The sequence below is a fragment of the Chenopodium album genome, chromosome 10 (assembly GCF_948465745.1).
Source record: "Chenopodium album chromosome 10, dcCheAlbu1.1, whole genome shotgun sequence".
Classification (NCBI taxonomy): Eukaryota; Viridiplantae; Streptophyta; class Magnoliopsida; order Caryophyllales; family Amaranthaceae; genus Chenopodium; species Chenopodium album.
Genome location: NC_137843.1, coordinates 8,911,101 through 8,933,506, shown reverse-complemented (window position 1 = coordinate 8,933,506; position 22,406 = coordinate 8,911,101). Strand labels below are relative to the sequence as shown.

At 33.5% G+C, this 22,406-nt stretch overlaps 2 protein-coding genes across 2 annotated transcripts; one reads left to right on the top strand and one right to left on the bottom strand.

Moving 5' to 3' along the window:
• Nucleotides 1-256: 256 nt before the first annotated feature.
• LOC145562163 (ATP-dependent RNA helicase DEAH12, chloroplastic-like) lies at nt 257-9,205 on the top strand. Its single transcript, XM_081622353.1, has 3 exons — nt 257-695; nt 3,840-6,996; nt 7,775-9,205. The coding sequence occupies exons 1-3, from the start codon at nt 393-395 to the stop codon at nt 8,992-8,994; spliced, it is 4,680 nt and encodes a 1,559-aa protein (XP_081478479.1). The 5' UTR covers nt 257-392; the 3' UTR covers nt 8,995-9,205.
• Nucleotides 9,206-10,072: 867 nt separating this feature from the next.
• Nucleotides 10,073-10,693, bottom strand: LOC145564734 (uncharacterized). Its single transcript, XM_081624951.1, has one exon. It carries the CDS (start codon nt 10,691-10,693, stop codon nt 10,073-10,075), a length of 621 nt encoding a protein of 206 aa, XP_081481077.1.
• Between the last annotated feature and the right edge of the window lie 11,713 nt (nt 10,694-22,406).

Here is a 22,406-nt window from a genome sequence, read left to right as displayed (position 1 = left end):
TCATCGTCAAGCTCTCTCCTCTTCCCGGCGACACCTTCAATTACAGAAATTCCGGTATTATTCAAAGTGTATTGGTGAAACACTGCAAATTCCGACCGTACGACGTCGTTTTCGAGTGGAAATCGTCGTCCATTCTTCTGTATTACATTCAATGGATTTGCGCTCGCGAAGGTGTCGTTAAATTCTGGGAGGCGCTTTTCAATGGCGAGCATAATTTGACCCCAATTTTGATTCGAAACGTCATCGTTCCGTCTGATGTTGATGAGGTTAACGATAGGTTAAAACCGCTGTTTTTGGCGAAGCTTCGAGGTTTGGATTCTGGAGAAGAGGTGAAAAAGTGGGAGGAGAAATTGCAGAGTTTGGAGAAAGAAATTGCAGCGGTTTTTGTTGCTATGAAGAAACACCAACATCCGCAGCTATTTGAGGAGAATAGGAAGAAGAAGGAGGTGTTGAAGAGTGAGAAAGAGTTGATTGTTAAGCGTATTCAAGAGTTTAAAGCAGGTGTTCGTTGTTTGCGTTGTTACATTGAAGGTGGAGAAAGTAAAGGAGGTTATTCGCCGTATTGGTTCGATGATGGCGGGTTCGATTGGCCGAGGATTTATCATCTGATAATGAGGGAATGTCGCCGGTTTCGAGACGGTTTGCCTGTGTATGCTTATCGCCGGGAACTTCTCCGGGAGATCAGTTCTCAGCAGGTCAATTTTCTCAAGCTAATCTCTATTCTCCTGTTTTTTTAACTTGCAATGTAATGTAGTGTATAGTTTGTCACTGTTGTATAACCAAGACTATTTTTTAGCGCAACGAATACTCTGTAGTTTGGGTTATATAGAGTAACATACACGTAAGATACAACAAGGTGTTAGGTGTACGAGAAAAATTGACAAAGTGAATGTTGTGGATTAGAAAAGCGATGAAATAATTTGCGTATAGTTAAAATTTTAAAGAAGGGTTGTTCTGTTGTTCATGGTGTGAGAATGATATAAATACCCTCAAAGAAAGTATGAACCACATTTACCTTAAGGTAACAAGGGTATTTTCGTCTTTTCATGTTTAATGGTTATGAACTTATGAGTCAATTTGTTGTTGTATGCACTGCACTCTGCATGAAAAGAAGTGTTCTTCTGTCTCTCACAGTTTTTTTATAAGATTCCACCAATCTTATTTCTCTAGCTTCGTGTTCACCAATAAGGAAATTGATTTTGACACGCCCTTTATTGATTTTGGCACACCCCTATGTGAAAAGAGCATAGAAAATTGTGCTCTCACACAGGGGTGTGCCAAAATCATTTCCCCACCAATAAGGCATATTTATAACTGTTTATTTTATATTTTTTAATTCATATACACCCGGTGATTTGTACATCCAACTAACCCAATACTCTCTCACTTTAATTAAGTGCCCCATTGAGACTTTTTTGACTCACGTTGACCCGTATTTGTGAATCATATACGAAGTATAAGAAAAGATATAGTTTTGGGGGTATTTGTTGAAATTGTTTCATTAAATAGAATACTACTTTCTCTGTCTCATAATACAATGTCTCTTTTCTTTTTTGGGCAAACCAAAATATAATGTCTCTTTCTATTTAAAGGTTGTACTTTAGACATTATTATTTTCTTTTTGATGAGTTATCATCTTTTTTCCATTTCTTTTTTCTTTTTTGCATTTTTAACATCAATTTTCAACATTCTTTCTCTCTCTCTTTAATTATTCCCAAGTACTTTTTCTTTCTCTCTATCTCTTTCTGACTCCACATGCATATATGTATTTCTAATAATTAGTTTTAATGAACTTACAATTTTCTTAATTTCCGCATAAAAACCCAAAGAGCCATTGTATTATGAAACAGAGGGAGTAATATTAAATTGCATTGAAAAAACGGAGGGAGTATTAGGTTTTGCTCATCATTTGATGAGTAAATAAGAATAAAACACACATGGGTGCATTATGTGACATGTGTACTACCAAGGTGCTCTTACACCCTACACCCAGGTGACCAATCTCCCTACTCCGTTTTGACCAACACTAGTGAATAACTTATTACACGGTATGTACTACGGCTACTACCCCTGTTTCATAATAACATGACCCTATATATTTTTTGTATATGTTTGAATATTAGTAAAATTTAGAAAAAAAGTTAATATTTTGAAACTTTAAATTAATATAATTTGTTTTAATAACATTTGATATTATACTCCCTCCGTTTTTAAATACTTGCTCCATTGCTCCATGCTCTGTGTTTTAGGGGATTTTGGAGAAAATGATAAAATATAGAGATAGTGAGGTTAGTAGAAGGTAAATAGGTGGAGAGAGAATCTAAAAGTAATAAAATAGGGTCCCATTAGTTGAGAGAAATGAATTAAATATTATTAAAGCTTTCCAAATAAGGAAATGGAGCAAAAACGGCCGCAAAAGGAAAGTGGAGCAAGTATTTAAAAACGGAGGGAGTATTTAACAACATTTTATATGTTATTATTTGTTTTAATATGTTAGTTAAAACTATAGTCAATGTGAGCATATAAATATTGAAACAGAGGGAGTAGAAGAAACATGTTCAAGTGGAATTTTGCTGGAATTGTCTTCATGTAAATATTTTGAATATAGACTTCTAATAAATTTTTAATTATTATTAAAAATTAAAGATTTAAATGGTGTTAGCTTTACATCAACAAGCGTGAAAAGTAGTCAAAGGTGTAAACAAATCTATTTTTTTTGAAAATTTGAAAGAAGATTAATAAAAGATAGAAATGGTCAAAGTTGTGCATTAGCAAAACAAACATGTAAATCAATATTTTGTAAAATTAAAAAAAGTTAAATTCAAAAGTATTTTTGTACGAACCATAATACGTAGAAGGATGTGTATGTCCCAAAATATTAATTTTTCATGATTTTTACTAAATACATAATTAAAGATATAGTGGTCAAAGGAGACTGTAAAAAAATAATGGTTTAGTAAATGATTATAGGTTTCATGTTTGAGTGATGCTTACCCAATAATCTAGTAATGAAGAAAATTGGTAACGGAGGAGGAAAACTTATACATGATGGTTGGAATGTTGATAAGAACTGCCTCAGGCAATGAATTGCAAAGTAGGAATGAGGTAAAAGGCCCCAAAAAAAAAAAAAAAAAAAAAAAAAAACAACTAAACTCTGGCTGTGAAGGATATCTGCCATCTTTTATATATACCATTAAACTGTTGATTGAATATGGGTGAAGATGGTAGAGGGCTATGCTGACGTGAATGGGCTTATGTATTTGGTCCTAGAGTCTGAGGAATGTAAGAAAGTTACAGTAATTACACCAATACCTTTTATATAGAATTTAATTTGTTTTTGTAAAATTTGTAGTAAACTATTGATGACTAGGTTAGAATAAATAGAGAATGTAGTTGATGAAAGTATTAATGAGCAAATAGTAAATAAATTATATTGAATTTAATTTATTTTTGTGAATTTTTGTAGTAAACTAGTGATATCTAGATTGGATTAAAGACAATGGAATTGAAGAAAGTATTAACGAAAAGAGTGAATAGTTATATTTACAGTTGAATCTTCTTTTTAATGAAGGCCCTTTGGCCATTTTCATGTTGCCTTTGTGCCTCATGCGTGTAAGCTACTTCTGCGAAAACTTTGTCCATGCATGGTCCATGGCTTATGGCTCATGCTTTCTTGCTGGGCAGTGCTTAAGTTTTGCCCATACCTGAACAAAATCATTTTGGTCTTATCAACTGGCATATAGGCATATCTCAGCATCCCACTGCCATCTTTTTTGGTGGATTTTTGTGTATTATATCATCCCTTTATGTTTTATGATTGTTTGGTTTTAATTTTGCAGATAATGGTATTGATTGGGGAAACGGGATCGGGAAAGAGTACTCAGTTGGTGCAATCTCTTGCTGATTCAGGTTTAGTTGCCGATGGATCTTTAATATGCACTCAGCCAAGAAAGATTGCGGCAAATTCACTGGAACGTAGAGTTAAAGAAGAGAGTTATGGTTGTTATGAAGATAATGCTATCAGCTGCTATCGGTCTTTTTCATCTATTCAGCAATTTGATGCCAAGCTAATATATATGACAGATCACTGTTTACTGCAATACTGTATGAATGACAAGATGTTGCATGGGGTTTCCTGCATTCTTGTTGATGAAGCTCATGAAAGAACTCTAAACACTGATCTGCTCTTGTCAATGCTTAAAAAGTTGCTTCCTCTGAGGCCTGACCTGAGACTCATTATCATGTCTGCAACAGCTGATGCTAAGCAACTTTCAGAATATTTCTTTGGATGTGGAATGTTTTCGGTGGTCGGCAGAAATTTCCCAGTTGATGTGAAATATGTCCCATCTTTCTGTGAAGGAACTTCTCAGTCACTTATTGGGTCATCTGGTAACATTGCCCCTTATGTATATGATGTTGTAAGATTGGTGACTGAAATCCATAGAACTGAGAAAGAAGGCACCATTCTTGCATTTTTGACGTCACTCATGGAAGTTGAATGGGCTTGTGAAATGTTGGTTGTGCCTGATGCAGTGCCTCTGGCATTACATGGTAAGTTGTCATATGAAGAGCAGTCACAGGTGTTCCAGGACTACCCTGGAAAAAGAAAAGTTATATTTGCGACAAATGTTGCTGAAACATCCTTGACAATTCCAGGGGTCAAGTTTGTTGTTGATTCTGGTCTGGCCAAGGAGAGCAGGTTTGAACCTGGTTCTGGCATGAATGTATTGAGAGTATGCTGGATCAGCAAGAGTTCTGCTAACCAACGAGCTGGACGTGCTGGGAGAACAGAACCAGGATGCTGTTATCGGCTGTACTCTCTGGATGATTTTACTTCGATGACTGCTCAGCAAGAACCTGAAATTCGTAGAGTACATCTGGGTGTTGCTGCCTTGAAAATTATTGCACTGGGAGTAAAAAACATTTGTGAGTTTGATTTCATTGATGCTCCCTCCAGTGAGGCAATTGATATTGCTATTCGAAATCTTGTGCAGTTGGGAGCTGTCACTTCAAATAGTGGTAATTTTGTATTGACTGACCTTGGTCGGTCTCTGGTTAAACTGGGCATCGAGCCTCGTTTAGGTAAGCTAATTCTCGGATGTGGCAGTTTTGGCCTGAAAAAAGAAGGTATTGTTCTTGCTGCGGTTTTGGCAAATGCCAGCAGTATATTTTGTCGAGTTGGTAACCTTGCAGATAAGCTGAAGTCTGACCGTCTTAAGGTGTCATTTTGTCACCCTCATGGTGATCTCTTTACGCTGCTCTCTGTTTACAAAGCATGGGAGGATGTGCCAGTGGGAAAGAGGAGGAATCAGTGGTGTTGGGATAACAGCATTAATGCCAAGGCAATGCAAAGATGCCATGATGCTATCTGTGAATGGGAGAGCTGTCTTAAAAGCGAACTTCGTATTATTGTACCAAGTTACTGGGGCTGGACACCTGAGCGAGTCACGGAGCATGACAGGAATCTTACAATGGCCATTCTTGCTTCCCTTGCTGAAAATGTGGCAATGTACTCTGGTAGTGATCAACTCGGCTATAAAGTGGCATTGTCAGGGCAATATGTGCAGCTTCATCCTGCCTGTTCTCTGTTGATGTTCAATCATAGGCCTGATTGGGTAGTCTTTGGTGAATTATTATCAGTGTCTTGTCAATATTTGACGTGCGTGACTGCATTTAACCAGGAACTCTTATCTGCTCTTACTCTCCCTCCTCTATTTGATGTTTCTGGACTGGCAAGTCAAAAGCTGCAAGTAATGACATTATCTGGCAATGGGAAAACCCTTCTTAAGAAATTCTGCGGGAAGTATAATAATGGTCTGACTTGTCTTGTGTCACGACTGCGAAGTATCTGCGGAGATGAAAGAATCAGTGTTGAAGTTGACTGTGATAAGGATGAAATTCGGTTGTATACTTCTTCAGATGACATCGAAAAGGTTTCAGATCATGTTAAGGCTGCTTTGGATCGTGAAAGAGGATCATTACAGAATGAATGCTTGGAAAAATGTTTGTATCATGGTGGTCCTGGTGCATTCCCTCCTGTTGCACTTTTTGGGTCTGGAGCTGAAATTAAGCATCTGGAGCTTGACAAAAGATGTTTGACTGCTGATGTATTCCATCCCAATGCCAATGCTATTGATGATAAAGAGCTCTTATTGCTTTTTGAAAGTCATGCCTCAGGAGTGTGTGCTGTCCATAAATCTGTAATTCATGGTTCAGAGATAGAAGATAAAGAGAAGTGGGGCAGTATTACGTTTCTGACGCCTGATGCTACCAAAAGGGCTGTTGCTGAGTTGAACAATTTTACGTTTGATGGTTCTTTGCTTAGAGTGAATCTTTCAAGGGCAACATTTGGAATAGACCGAGCATTTTCATTTCCCGCTGTCAAAGCAAAATTGTCATGGCCTCGTAGAATTAGCAGAGGCTTTGGTATTGTTAAATGCATGGCTCATGACGCTGACTTACTGGTTTCACAGTTCTCTAATCTGCGGATTGGAGAAAGATATCTAAAATGTGAACGTAGTGAAAAGTCTATTGATTCTGTTGTGATTAGTGGAATTGATCGGGAAGCTTCTGAACCTGAAATTTTACAGGTATTGAGGAGTGCTACAAATCGAAGAATTATGGACTTTTTTTTGGTCAGGGGAGATGCTGTGGAAGATCCAACATGCCATGCATGTGAAGAAGCTCTTTTTAGAGAGATTTCTGTATTCATGCCAAAAGGGGCCCCACAGATTAATTTCTGCAGAGTTCAGGTCTTTCCCCCAGAGCCCAAGAATGTTTTTATGAGAGCTTTGATTACTTTTGATGGAAGGTTACATTTGGAGGCGGCAAGAGCGTTAGAAGAGATTGAAGGAAAGGCTTTACCTGGTTTTCAATCATGGCAGAAAATACAATGCCAGCGGTTATTTTACACTTCAGTGTGTTGTTCTTCTGCTGTCTACTCTATAATCAAGAGAGATCTTGACTCCTTGGTGGCAAGATTTAACCGTCAAATAGGTATGTGTAAATTCATGGAAACTTCACTTGTCTGCTCAAAATAATTTTCTACTCATTCCCTTTCTGTTGCCTAAATCGAACTCTTCACTGTTTCAATGTTTCAAATGGCTGGCATTGAATTCTTGATCATCAGTTCTATATGGTGATACTGCTGAGATCTCTGAAATTCCTTGCTTAAGTAAATGAAAGTAGCATTTTTCAAAAACCAGAAACTTAATTGCTGTCAGAATCATATCTAATGAACAATGAATATTAAATTGCTATGCACCCCAGTGTTATTTACTCGATTATATGTTGGCTGGACTAAACTTCATCAATCACTTCCTCAAATTCACTTGATTTTTTAATATTTCAAATAAGGAATTACCTTAATTACAAACTTCAGGTTTATCATGCTGTACGAGGGGCCTCATATCAAGAACCCAATTTTTTTTGTGTTGACTTTCATGAGTTCATCTTTCCAACTTGACTTGACGAAAGCCTCTATTAGTGTTTTATTTATTTTATTTTATTATATATTTTTATTTTTGGCTCTTAGATTTTTTTCACCCTTATTCATTTTTCTCTTAATCTTAAATCCATGTTAGCATGAATAAGGAAAGAGGATATAGAGTAAAAGGCATGCTGGACAATATGCTTATTAGCAAATTAGGGTGTTTTTTTTTCCCCTTATGAGATTACAAAGTTGGAACCACTGTGATGATATATTCTTCTTGAAATAGTTGTGGAACCACTATGATTTATTTGTCTAACTGTTATGAGGAAACTTTATTTACAGGAACTGAATGCACTTTAGACAGGAATGCCAATGGCTCTTATCGAGTGAAGATATCAGCATCAGCCACTAAAGTTGTTGCCGAGTTGAGAAGACCACTGGAAGAACTGATGAAAGGGAAAATTATCCATCATGCCAGCCTCACTCCAGCTGTTCTACAGCTGCTCTTTTCTAGAGATGGTATCACATTAATGAAGTCCCTACAACAAGAAATGAGAATCTACATATATTTTGACAGGCAGAGTCTTAATGTGAGAATGATTGGGCCTTCTGCTAAGATTGTTGTTGCAGAGGAGAAGTTAGTTCAGCGCCTTCTTAATCTCCAAATGAATAAGCACTTAGAGATCCATCTACGTGGAGTTGAACTGCCGCATGACTTGATGAAGGAAGTTGTCAAGAGGTTTGGCCCAGACCTGCATGGGCTGAAGGAGAAGGTACCTGAAACTGAGTTCACTCTTAATACACGCCGTCACGTCATTTCCATTTGTGGTACTAAAGAGGCAAAGCAAATGGTGGAGGAGATTGTAAATGAGATAGCACTAGTTAGTGGTAGTTTAAGAGAGCCTAATGCTTGTAGTGAAAAGGCATGCTCGATTTGTTTGTGTGAACTGGAGGATGCATATCAGCTTGAGAGCTGCATGCATGTGTTCTGCAGATCATGTTTAGTGGAACAATGTGAGTCAGCAATAAAAAACATAGATAGCTTCCCTATCTGTTGTGCCCATGAAGGTTGTGGCGTCCCTTTTTGGCTTGTTGATTTGAAATCTCTTTTGTCATCTGAAAAGCTGGATGAGCTTTTTATGGCTTCATTGCGAGCATTTGTAGCATGTAGTTACAGCAAATTCAAATTTTGCCCTTCACCTGATTGTCCTTCTGTTTATCAGACTGATGGTCCAGGAAAGACAGGGGAGCCTTTTGTGTGTGGGGCTTGCTATGCAGAGACTTGTACTCAATGCCATTTGGAGTACCATCCTTACTTATCATGTGAAAAGTACAAAGAATTCAAGGAAGATCCAGATTCATCTCTAAGAGAGTGGTGGAGAGGTAAGGAGGAGTACGTTAAGAGGTGTCCGATTTGTGGCCATACCATTGAGAAGTCCGAGGGATGCAACCACGTTGAATGTAAATGTGGGAAGCATTTGTGTTGGGTTTGCTTGGAGTACTTTGCTGATAGTGATGAATGTTATAGCCATTTGAGGGAAATACATCACGGGATTACATGAAAGTGGTATTTATCTTAATCCTAACCATTAGATGTCATGTATATAACTGGCTTGTTTAGTTTAGCTCATTGTACATTTCCACAATCCCATGTATAGCTCCGACTACAGTCTAAAACTAACTTTAGTGATCCTTCTGTATATATCGTGAGTGTGGTAAAATGATGTTATATATATACGGAGTACATATAGTGCTCGTGGCAGGTTTGATGCATGTATGTGGCTTTCTATGTCCACCCCCCCCCCCCCCCCCCCCCTTCTTATTCTCCTTTGAAAAGTCTCTCAGGTACCATTTTCTAGATTTTACCTGACTGAATTGAGTGTTTTCGCTACACCTCCAATTATTTTTGGTGTGAAACAGACTGTAAGAACTTTTGGGAGATAATGCAAAAAGGATAACTTTACCAGAATTGCAACTGTAAATTAGTACTTTGTATTATTCTATTATCATTCGGGGTGAAATTCTCATCAACTATGGCACAACTGCTTGTAACGGTAAGGTCGTTGAGAACTGTAGGTGAACCTGTATGAGGTAACAGAGTATAGTAAATCTCACATCTTTGTTGACAGTAATTCAAATAATGTTAATTGTATTAACTGTGTACTGAAAACAGAGTCTCACCATCCTAAAATAATTCGATGATGATGAGAATTGGTATTAGTATGCAACCTATATGATTTGATTTGTTATATAATAGTTGTGGAATATATTTGTGAATATGAGTGTAAGAATATAGTTGAGAAAAATTTGAAAATGTTTGGTTCTGTAATTTTGTACCTTGAGTTGTTAGATGAAAAAGACTTGTGATTTTGTGAATGGGCTATTTAATTAAAGATAGGTAAAAACAATGTTGCCTTATAATACCTAATGCCTAGAAATTATGGAGTCTGAACTAGCAGAATATCAGTTTTTGGCAAATTGAAGCAGAAAGTTATGAAAAAAAGCCTGTACCATAGAATTTACACTCAAATTTGAGTTCATACTTGCAGAAAAGAGGAATTTCATAGGTTACTATTATAATTTAAACCAATTACAACCCATCAGAATCAGAAATATAAACCCAAGTTAGTTTCCATAAACCTAAGAGAAAACATATTTGCAACCAACTGCAATTCCAACCCCAGCTATACCCAAACAGAAAGCCATAGTTATCAACAATGTCAACCCATTACTTCCACTTTCATCACCACCTTCGTCGCCCTGTTTTCGCTTCCCATGATCACAGAAGACTTGCTGTTGCTGTTTTTGCTGTTGCTGAAGCTGAGTTACTTGAAATTCAAGCAACTTCACAAACTGTCTGTAAGCAAAAATCTGCATCGAATCTTGCACGACAGCACAGGCAAGCGCGTCTCTTTCCTTAGTAATCGCGGCATACTTAGCTTCTGCTTCGCGTGCTCGTGTCTGAGACAACCTTAGTGCCTTCAGAAGCCCCGTTTTTCTATCCCCAACATCAAATTCATCCCCATGATCATGATCACCCACAAAGTTGTGCACTTTTTTTCTGTTCATAGGACTGACTACTGTTACATTGTCAGGTAACCCTGAAAAGACTTTTGAAGGGGGTGGCAGATCACAGTTTTGAATAAGATCATTTCCTGATTTTTGTGACAACATAACACCCATCATCAAATCATTCTCATCAAACCCCTTTACATTAAACATCTGTTGGTTCTTCGGCGTCGCCCCGGCCCAGTTAGCCATTAGAGTGGCTCCTTTCTAAGGTCAGTTAAGGTATGTATGAAGTTTTGGTCATCCTAGATTTTTACACAAAAGAGAGAAATTTGTTAGTTTGAGGCGTGGAAGAAAGAGACTCTTTTTTTTCTAATCTTTATGTTTTTATTTGTTTTATATATGTTGATCAAGTTTTAAGTTAAAAAGGGTGGTTGAGAGGGAAGTGGATACCTCAAAAAATGGTGGGGTGTTAATTTAATTTATTTTTAAATTGGTTTTGCTGAGGGGAAATGCTTTTCTTGCGTGTGTGGGATGCTATATCATTGACAAAACGTTACAACTTTTCTTACTTTTAATATTGAAAGATTCCACTAAATATGAATTACTTGGAAAAAGCAAGGAATTAAGCATTTTAATTATTTTTGGACAAACATTTAAGGGTGGCTTGCTCGAAAATAGGTTAACCTATAGAATATAGAATTACCGAGTTTATTCACATCTTATTCTTCTTCTAAATCATCCTTACTTTTATTGTGTTAGGGATTTTTTTTTATATACTACGTCAGGTAGTATAAAAAATAATAAGTAGAGATGGAGTTATTTTTAAGGGGCAAAAGGAGTAAACACTCAATTTGGACAAACTTAAGGGTTTGGACTACTCCACCTGCATAATTCATGGAAGATAACATGTTTATTTGTTGTAATTTCTCACAATTTAGGGCCTGTTCATATTTATTGAACTGAGCTGAACTGAACTGAACTAAACTGATTGGAGCTGAATTGAACTGAGATGAAATAAATATTTTATGAGAGAGGAAAATTAGAAGCTGAACTGAAGTGAACTGAACTAAACTGATTGGAGTTAAACTGAAGTGAACTGAATTGAAATTAAGTAAATGTAAACAGGTCCTTAGGAAAAAGTACCATTTGAAAAACTATTTCGAAGACCAAATAATGAGTTACCTGGGACAACACTAGTTGCTAAAAATAATTGTTCACAAAAAGATGCTAATGGATATTCAAGAGATGTTTTCAGTTAAAATTTGGTGTAGAAAAAATAGGATGAGGTGAAAAATTAAAGTAGAAGGTGCGGATCCTCTCATAGTATTAGCATATATAGAAAGGGATTGAAATAGAGTGGTCAAGTCTACCTAAGGTCAACTCTTATGCTTTGAATAATTTGAAACAATCAAATTCCATTATCCAAATAGTCTTTATTCAAGATGCTAATCTTTAATAATTATAGCGTATCGTATCATATTATAATGTTTCCTTTCTCCGACCGTTTATTAGGGGATAAGATAATACGAGTAATACGCAGTACTTAGAAATGAAAAAACTTTTATATGTGTTTGGCCACATTGTGTATCTATTTATTATAGGGGGTTACTTCATTAGTATTATAATGGTTACTTGGTCAATGTTATAGGGATTACTTTGTCAGTTTTATATGGATTACTTAGTCAATGTTACATGGGTTACTCGTTCAATATTACATGAATTATTCGGCTTATATTATAGGCATTAATTTGTTATTTAAGCGCAGATACACAAAACACGCTGTTAAAAATTATATAAAGGCCTTATCTAAGATGTAAAATGAGAAAATTATAAATATTAATAACACGGATTGGAGTATAATTTTGTTATTAAATTTTCAATAATAAATATAATTTGGAAATATGTTTTTGCTTGTAATGTTGCCACATGTACACATATGCAAATTATTTTCTACATCGCCCACCTCATCTAAACCAAATCATCTCAATTCAATTCCATGCATGCATCTGGTAAGAGATTTTGATTTGATGAATAAATATAGATATTTCTATACCAATTATTTAAAATAAATAATTATGATGAAGGATAACTAATTAAGTAGCCAATAATTAAGTACTTTCCTAATGATGATGATAAAGTCTTCTTTTAGAGGTCGGTTGTGTAGTGGCCCCAGCAGCCCAGCTTGACGACTTCAATTTGTCTTCTTAGCTTGTATTTTCAATAGAACAATAATATTAGACATTCTCCTAGCTGCCAAAAAAAAAATTATGAAATAGAAATAAAATTGATATTAACCCAATATCAATTATTACTCATACAATCACTTAATAATCAAACTAGATTTAATCTCAAGTGATGCTTGGTTGTATACTATTGTAATATCTTGTGAGCATGAGATTATAAAATTAGATCACTATGTATTCATATACAGAACTTTGATTTGCAAAATTGTATACGTATCACTTAAAAAAAAAAAAAAAAAAAAAAAATCTAATTTAGGGAAATAGCCAACAAAAACAACATTGACAAGGTTTATAAACATGACACAATCTAGCACGAAAAGACATGATACAGTACCAACTGAATACAGTATATGATATGTTGTGTATGCCAAGTTGGTTTTTTTTTTTTTTTTTTTTTTTGACGGGGTGCATTCCAAATTTCCATGTTATGGTTTGGGCTTATGCTTCAATATATTTCATTTTTTATTTTTTTTTGCATAAAAGCCTGACACAACACAACGGGAGGTGATACACATATAATCATTGTATACGGTCCCAACACACAATACCAATGAGATTTTGCCACATCATCGAGAGCCAAAAAAAGAAGAGGGAAAATAAAGGGGAAATATTTTACCATTTTGCCGCCTAATACCATTTTAGGTGGGAATCTTGGTGGGAAATTGGGAATGTATAGCACCAAGTAGAGCATTAAATACAAGTTTGATTTTTGTTATTTTATTTTATTTTTATAAGAAATTTTTATGCATTTAGCTCAAATTCCAAACAATCTACCATACATCTTACTGGTAAAAAAAGTTTTATCCATTAAAAGCACTAAAGTTGAAGAAGATGAAAGTATTAGCGAAGAAAATAAATGACTGAAGCCATTAAAGCCGCCGGCGAATTTTTTGGTGAAAAGTTTTAAAAATTTAGGAGCTTGTTCCGATCAGTTTAGTTCAAACAAATTAGATTTTGTTCAACTATCCACCATGTTCGATTTAGTTAAAATACTTCTTTAAATTTTAATTAATCTTACGTCATTTTTCTCAAATATTCAGATTTTGACAAAATTCGGAAGACATTATATTGATTCATTTAAATATTTATTTAATTTTAATTAATGTTATGTCAATTATCTCAATTATTCAGATTTTGACGAACTTCTAATATCCCATAGATTTTGACAAAATCATTGTTAACCATGTCATGCTTTGTAGTTCTTCCAGCGTCCTGGCTCATCAAAAGCTTTATAATTGTTTAGTAACTATCACTATTGATTGATAATACCTATAAATAAAATAACCTCAATTATTCCATTCATTTATAATTTGTAATATAAGTAGCTGTAATTGAATTTATTGACAAGGGTTACCAATTAAACATCTGTTGTTACTAGGGAATTATAAAACACATCAAATATATTGATGAATTGATGAATGGAGAATGAAATATATTGATGTATGTGATAAAAGAGGGAGATAAAGATTATAGAGAAATGATAACTTAAAAATAAAACAAAACATTTGTTGAAATGTGTAGCTACAGTTTTTAGTAAATGTTACATATAATATGCAACGGCCGATGAATTGAGGGTCTATTTTGTTCAGCTTAATTTCAGTTCAACTTAAAGCTACTAATCGGTTCAGTTCAGTTCCTAATTTCCTTCTCTCATAAACAATTCATTTTAGTTCTATTCAGTTCAGTTTAGTTCAGTTATTTTCCGTAAATCGGAACAGGCCCTAAGTTATATACAAGGGTCAAACTGGTTGTTTTTATTCTCTTTATTTATACTATATAACACATTGTAAAATAAACAAGTTCATCATAGTTGTTTTTGTTTCAAAAAATTAAACTCAACTACTTGGTTCTACCATAACTTATATTATACGATCTCTTTCTTGTTGATGTATGTAATTTATACTTAGCTATAGTGTATGATGTATGTGATTTATATTTTAGACAAAAGATCACAAATTATGATCCTAATTACAAATCAAATGTATTAACTAGATGATTGTCTCTAACATTAACAACTTATTATTGCTAAGTAATTTCATGGGTTTACAATAATTAAAATCATGTTACTAGAAAAGTGGTTTATAATTATTGTTTATTTGACTCTAACATATACACGGTTACTAAAGTATTCTTTTGTTACCAATTTATGTTAAACATGCAAATCTATACTACTAACATAAAAATTTATACGGAGTAAGAAATATAGGGTGCCACTTGTCCTTTTCATTTTTTTTCATTTTTAAAATTTTTGTTAAAAAAAAAGGAAAAAAAAACTTTTGTTCTGGTATTTCTCAAATTACGCACTGTCATTCTTCCAATCATTCTTCATTCCTACGGGCTACGGAGTCCTTAAAAAAAAACAAAAAAAAATCATTCCTACGGATATTTGATTTCTTCCCAAACAACCTTCATTATTTTTCTTTAAGTTTATCCTTTCATAGTTCATACAAAGACTAATTACAGTCCGTTGATTAAAGATCCTATTTTTTCTTCTTCCCTTTTTTCACTTCTAAACCATGATTAATGTATATTTTAAGTAACCGTCAAACTCATCAAAATTCTTTATACTTACTGCAATAAACCATAGAAAGCATCCTCTTTTTTTTTTTTTTTTTTTTTTTTTTTTTTTTTTTTTTCGTTGATTAAAGGTTACTATCAGATTAAGGTTTTCGAGGAAATCATGAAGAAATGAACATCCATGGCTCTTGCTATCATTCTTTGGAAATTTGCTGTTCATGGTGGAAGAAAAATAACCAATATTTTTTATAATTTAATTCAAAAATTAAATGTAAGTATTGAAAAAGACAAAAAAAATTTGAAATTCAAATATTAAAAACCAGAAATTTCATTTGAATTTAAATGAAATTTTAAAAATAGTGGATTTTGGAGCTCAATTAAATAACCAATGAAAGGCTGTCATGTTAAATTGTATGTGTAGCCTTTCTCCACGCAACTTAGGGCCTGTTCTGATTGACTGAAATCAACTGAACTGAACTGAACTGAACTGAACTTAACTTATTAATTAGTGATTTTTAACTACGGATTAGTGGTCTTTGATTATATATTACTATACCTATGTGTATATACAAATGTACTATTTCATATGACATAATTATAAAATTTATAATATAATTATAAATTTATGGAAAATATATTAAAAACTTGAAACCTCTAAATATTTTAAACACATATACTATTTAATTTTAAAATAAAATAGTATTATGACAAAAGAACACAAAACACTTACATGTAGCAGAAAAGCAGCTATGGATATTGTCCGACAAGAAATAACTGATCAGATATGGGAGTCAGTTCAGAGGAATGCCGAGGTAATGGAGGAGCTTGGTGGACAAGAAGAAGACGAAGAACTAACTGACTATGAAAATTAGTTTAAGTTGTGTAGTACTCTAATTTTCTCAATAAGATTAACAATAGAAATGTGTATCAAAAAAATAGAACCATTTGAACAATGAATTGTATCGATATTATTATTATTATTATTATTAATATTAATATTAATATTAATTATTGTTATTATTATTATTATAATTAATTATTGATTATTATTATTAGTATTATTGTTATTATTATTATTATTTATTCATGATTATTATTATTATTTATTGATAATAATAATAATAATAATTATTATTATTATTTGTTGCGTCGTTGTAATAAGAGCTTAAAAGAATGAAATTTGGCTTTATATCATTAGCAATATCATTAGACATAAGAGCTGAACTGAACTGAACTGAACTGAACTGAACTGAACTGAGCTGAGCTGAACTGAACTGAACTGAATTTCAACGGAAGAGAACAGGCCCTTACTAGGTAAAAACAAGCTAATTAATACTCCCATAAAATATGCTAATTTATTCAAGGAATGACATTTGGCGGCTTATGCATGCAAGTATGATACAGTGGCAGGTGGAATATGATGTATGTGTGCTGCTGCTGCTATGACATGATCGCATGTGAGCTTAGGCTATGCTGGACCTGCGCTTCCCTTTTGAGAGTGTTGAGACGGTACATAACTAGTGGGTTAGTCTACAGATTGAACCTCCATAAAATATAGACTCGATATGAGACATGATTCACAACATTATTTTATGGGTTGTTTAACATTGACAAGTGAAATTGAACACATATTCACAGGTATATAAGTTAGACAATATAATTTAATCGTTATCCATATCATTTCACTTATAATTTAGCATTTGTCCCAACCCATCGTCCTCCTTTCAACCCTAATGAGTAATGACCCACAATTTTAGCCAAACTTTACTTGGGCCATATTCTGATACAATTATTTTCAATTTAGTTCAATTCAGTTCAGTTCAACTCTAATAAGTTCAGTTCAGTTCAGCTCCTAATTTCCTTCTCTTATAAAATATTCAGTTTAGTTCAGTTTAGCTCTAATAAGTTCAGTTCAGTTCAGTTTAACTCTGTTCATTCAATCAAAACAGGCCCCAGGCCTAACTACCCTATCTTACAATCTTTGTGAACAATTTGTTTTAAGTTTCGTGACACGTCAATTTGTAATGTTTGACTAAGTAATTTCTTATAGTTTTTTTAGTAGGTAAGAAAGCATCACTATGGAATTACAATTCTTTCGATCAACTCAGTCCGGGTTAGTGAAATAAACCCTTTGAGAGGGGTGGGGAGTGTAGGGGACTTTTCCCCAAAGGTACATACCCTTAATTAGTGGTATTATTGAACCCCTAACCTTAATAATAATTAAGAGATACAATTCTTACTGCTATCCCAAATTCGCTTGATAAAAAACTAGTTTACAGTTTATCTACATGAGAATATTACCACATATATATATACAAGCTCACTCAAGATCTCTTTCTACAACTGTTGTCTCTGAATAACTTGTTATGTTACTTGTATATGTTTACAAAAATTTCATGTAAAAATTGTCAACATTAAGAATTACAAGGTAAAGCCGTACGTATGTGAAATTTGTTGCCAAATCATATGGCCGGCTTGGCGGATCAGAAAATAAGCTAACCGTATTGCATGCATTAGTATTTGACGTTATCTAAGCTAGTAATTAAGTAGACTTGAATAAATTTCGTCTTATTTATCAATATAGAGCACCTAGTTATAACCTAATTGTAATATTAAATTCGTTATCATGAAGTATAAGTTAGTCCGAAAGACCAAACGTGTATCAAGTTTACCTTTTTTATTAGGTGTATATACACAAGTATAATTACATTTGATAATTACGTTGCATGAATATTATTTTATTTTATTTTTTAATTTTTTACATGAGATAACATTCAAGTGTTACAATTCATACTTAATTGATTAGTTATTTAGGTTGATTATCGACAATCTCATCTTGTGGCACTTCCATGGCTATACCATATTTTTGTTCTAGGAGTTCCTTCTCAGATTGTATATTGCCCTTTGTAACATCTTCATCATCGGGTACAACTTTCGTGGCTATTTCGTCGTGTAATACTTCACCCTCAAATGCAAATTCTACTTCTTTCTCCATACCTTCTACCTGTACGTAACAAATAAATTAAAAACGCATATTAATAATAAAAACAAACGTCGTTACTTTGAGATTCAATTTATCATGGATGAGGCTACATGTACTATTTGCAAAGAGTATCAACAAGGGCCATGCACCCAAAAGATCAAAGGAAAATTTTTTTATGGCCTTTTCAATGAGTTGATCTACGAAGTGGGCATCTTTTGCAGTTTCCTCCGCAACATTTGCTACATCACAAACAATATCATGCAATTTTCCATCTTTTGGAAGTTGATGTGCCACTTCATCAGCCACGTGAGCCACCTCCTTAGCCACCGTTTCAACGGTTTCTACCACTGTTTCAACTGTCTCCACCACCTTGTCGACTTCATCTACCGTACCATATGATTAATTTATCTTATAATAACCACAACTTAAATTAATTAGTGAGTATACTATGTTAATTTGTCATAAAATAACCACAACTTAAATTAATGAGTGAGAATACTATGTTAATTTATTAATAATGTGGAGTGTACTCTAATATATACTACATATGTTATTAAATAAATAAGGGAACGAAAGTGTATACTTACTTTTGATTGCCAATAGTCGGCTCCATTTTTTAGACGCAAAGGGTAAAATTAGTGGCAAAATTACACCAACCAACCACCTTAACCTGCACGCATCACATCACATGACAGTTTAACATATACTCGTACTAATATAATTCATAATACTAAATTATTACCAATCTTCAAAGTTAATATTCATGTTAATTGGTGGTGGAAGTAGAATTATGCTATGCACGACGAAAGATGTCTCCAATACAGGTGGTAGAACTTTGACCACTTCATTTGATTGTAGCTAATCTTATTGATATTTATGTCCTTAAATTATTTTATTCCTAAGAATCTTAACAATTGACACATATACGAAGTACTTCGTACGTGACATATTAACGAAAAGAAGTGAGGATGTGCGCGTATGCTTTTGATCGATAGTGTTAAAGTAAGAAAATTTTGATATAGGTTATGAAAAGAGAGAGTGAGAGGATGATACTTGCTGATATGATGAAAGGATTTGGAAAATGATTTTGACACTCCCGTCGTGAGATCACGATTTTTATGTGGTGCTCTACTCACCAAGAGGACTACTAAATTAAATAATTTCTCAAAGGGTTTTACTTACATGATTTACTTGTTTTGTTATTTAAATTAACATGGGAAACTTCTACAAAAGTTTGCATTACTTAAAAACTCACAACAATTACCAACATGTTCATTCCTAATATCTTATAGCTCCAATACAAAAAGTACTTCAGAACACATTATATTGACAAGATTTACCTATTTAGCTTATACCTGTTTGATAGAATTAGATACACCTATTTGAAAAGGAATATAATTAATGAAACTAATGTCTTTAGAAAATTTAGAATTTATGATGAATATTATACCAATTAAAATTTCCAAAAGGGTCTGGATTGGAAGCTGATCCTTCAACATTTTTATTGCCTTGCCCTGCAAATACTACTCCCCTGCATGCATGATCAGATTCAAGAAATTAAAGTTACTTCAATTTCCAACAATATTGGAATAATATATAAATGCCATAAATTTCTTAAAAAATAAAATAAAATAAAACTTACACATAATTTTTCCTGCTTGTATTAACATTGCTCCAAGCTAATGAATCACTCAAGACCCTAGACCTTCTTTGATTCTTGAATGCTGATATATCGACGAAGCTGCTTCGATTATTTGTAGAACTCGAAGATGATCTATTTTGCGATGTTTGAATTCTACGGAGTCTAATCAGGCTGTTCGAGTTCAATGTCTCCATTATAAATATGAGATTATACAAGTTTGTAAGCCATTATGTATTATTAATGTTTATTAGTATTGAACTATTGAAGGATTAGGTGCATGATAAATATTCACAAGGACAGCTACATGTAACTTGTGCATATGAATTTTCCATGAAAAAATATAAGAATTAAAGGAAGGCATAGATATAAATATTAATACTAGTGCTTTCATCAAATATTTATGGATGTTTTTCGATCTAAAATCACTTTGGAATTATGTCACTTTTGAGAAGTACAAGTCAACTTTAAGCCATTTTATTTTCTTTGAACATTTTTAGATGTGCAAGCAGTTGAAATGGTCTAGGACTTTGATCTTGCTGCCTGAATTATCGCGTTAATTAACATTAAACATTTAAACATGCATATATACTCGTATGATATACTCGTAGTAGTTTTTGTTGTTTAATTTGATTAACAAGTTAACAACGTTAATTATAATATATAGAGATTTAGGGAATTTAATTAACAATTACAAGTTGTCTTTGAAGTGAGTTGCTAATGTTTGTGCTCTTAATTAATTGATATATAATATTTCTCTAGCTTTAAGGTGAGTGTAACATCCTCTTATTCCTTCCATAAGAATGAATGTCATCATGAAATCATCACCACATCGCCTACAACTTGCTCTTTATTGAAATTTATATCGAGAGTGATAACCTCCACGGCTCCATGTCGTAATAATAACAAACTAAATTAAGCATCGAGTTCCAAATGGATCTAACCTTGCAATTATTATTATGAGATCTTAAGTTTGATTAATTCTTTAATTCTATCAAATTTTTTTTCTCATTTTTACTGGGAAATTAATGAAGTAGCTTACAGCCTTATACGGGCCAATGTACGTATTAGCTCATCTAAACTCAACTAACTACACTATTTAAGACTTACAATATATGTTATTTTTATTTATTTATTTATTTATTTTTATTTTTTTTATTTTTTTGAAATGGGTCTGGGCAAACAAGGAGGAGTGTTTGGTCTACAAATAAGGCTTTAGAGCTTCCATACTAAAACCAATTGACAATAGTAGGAATAACTCCTCTACTTTATAAAGTGAAACTAACTCTCCTTTTCAATGTAGGACATTCACAAGTGGGTTACAATAGATTTCAACAGTATATATGTTGCCATGTTGGGGAGTGTTTTGCCATTGATGTACTTATCACAAACGTACTCTAGCTACCTGCTATTTGCATTGTTAGTTAATATTTGGTAAATAATTTAAACGAGAAAATAAAGTTGATATAAGTTATCAACAAAACTTGTTAATATAGGGATGTTGTAGTCTTTTCAACTATGTTAGTGAGGGGCAAAATTGTAAGAACAAAGATTCCAGCTCATTCCCGTGATTCAAACCCGTCATCATCGTCAATTCACCTTCAACCAACGCAAACTCTTATGGCTGCCTTCAATGGAGAATGAAAAGTTCATCTTCAATGGTGAAGCAATGAATTGAAAGCTTATCTTTAATGGTGAAACCGTGGAAACAATGGAGGAGTTTAACACCTACCCTTTGGGGTTAATTATACCCTAAATTACTTCTTTTTACTTAAGGTTGTCGTTTGATTTCGCCGCCAATAGTGTTTGAGATTCGCCGCCAATAGGGTTTGATCAGATTGGTGTGGATTCCTTCAGTGTTTGAGATTCACTTTGGGGGCATTGTTTCTCTCTCCTCCCCAGATTGACCCACAAATGGGCACAATGGAGTCCACCTCACCTTTCCATTATTCTATCAATACTTTTCCAAAAATCTTGCCTATTATTTACAACAATACCATTATAATATTAAGAATGTTTGTTGATGTCTAATATCAATGGGGACCGACTCAATTTAAACGACTCAAGGTTTTTATTTTTTATTTATTTTTTTATTTTTATAACAAACTACTCGTATATAAATAAATATTGCTCCGCGATTGAAAGGTAAAGCCGCCCATTTTAACACTAGAAGCCTAAAAATTTGTGTTAATTAAAATCTAAATTGGTTTCTTTTGGTGCAATAAAGAAAAACCATACTAATTTTACTCAAAAAAAAAAATATTAATAATTAAATTAATTTAATTGGTAGCATTAGGTAGAGAAATGGACGATGATTAGTTCACAAGCTTTGTCTTTTATCATGTATCTTTCAAGGCTAAGATCTAAACTCTGAGGTTTTAATCGAGAGCAAGATGATGAATTGATGACTATTAAGGGCCAAAAGGCAGCATAGCCATCTTAAACAACATTATATAAGGGTAATATACAACCCCGATCGAATAGCCTGATAGACTAAATTAAGCTCACATTATGTCATGTGAATGCTATATTTTAAATAAAAATAATTAAGGAGTGCTAGAGCTATAATTTTAACCTCTC

Bases quoted from the DNA above. Each gene is read 5' to 3' on its own strand.
- LOC145562163 (XM_081622353.1), top strand. From the start codon at position 393: ATGAAGAAACACCAACATCCGCAGCTATTTGAGGAGAATAGGAAGAAG. The intron at 696-3,839 runs GTCAATTTTCTC...TTAATTTTGCAG, and splicing joins GGGAGATCAGTTCTCAGCAG to ATAATGGTATTGATTGGGGA. The intron at 6,997-7,774 runs GTATGTGTAAAT...CTTTATTTACAG, and splicing joins AAGATTTAACCGTCAAATAG to GAACTGAATGCACTTTAGAC.
- LOC145564734 (XM_081624951.1), bottom strand. From the start codon at position 10,693: ATGGCTAACTGGGCCGGGGCGACGCCGAAGAACCAACAGATGTTTAAT.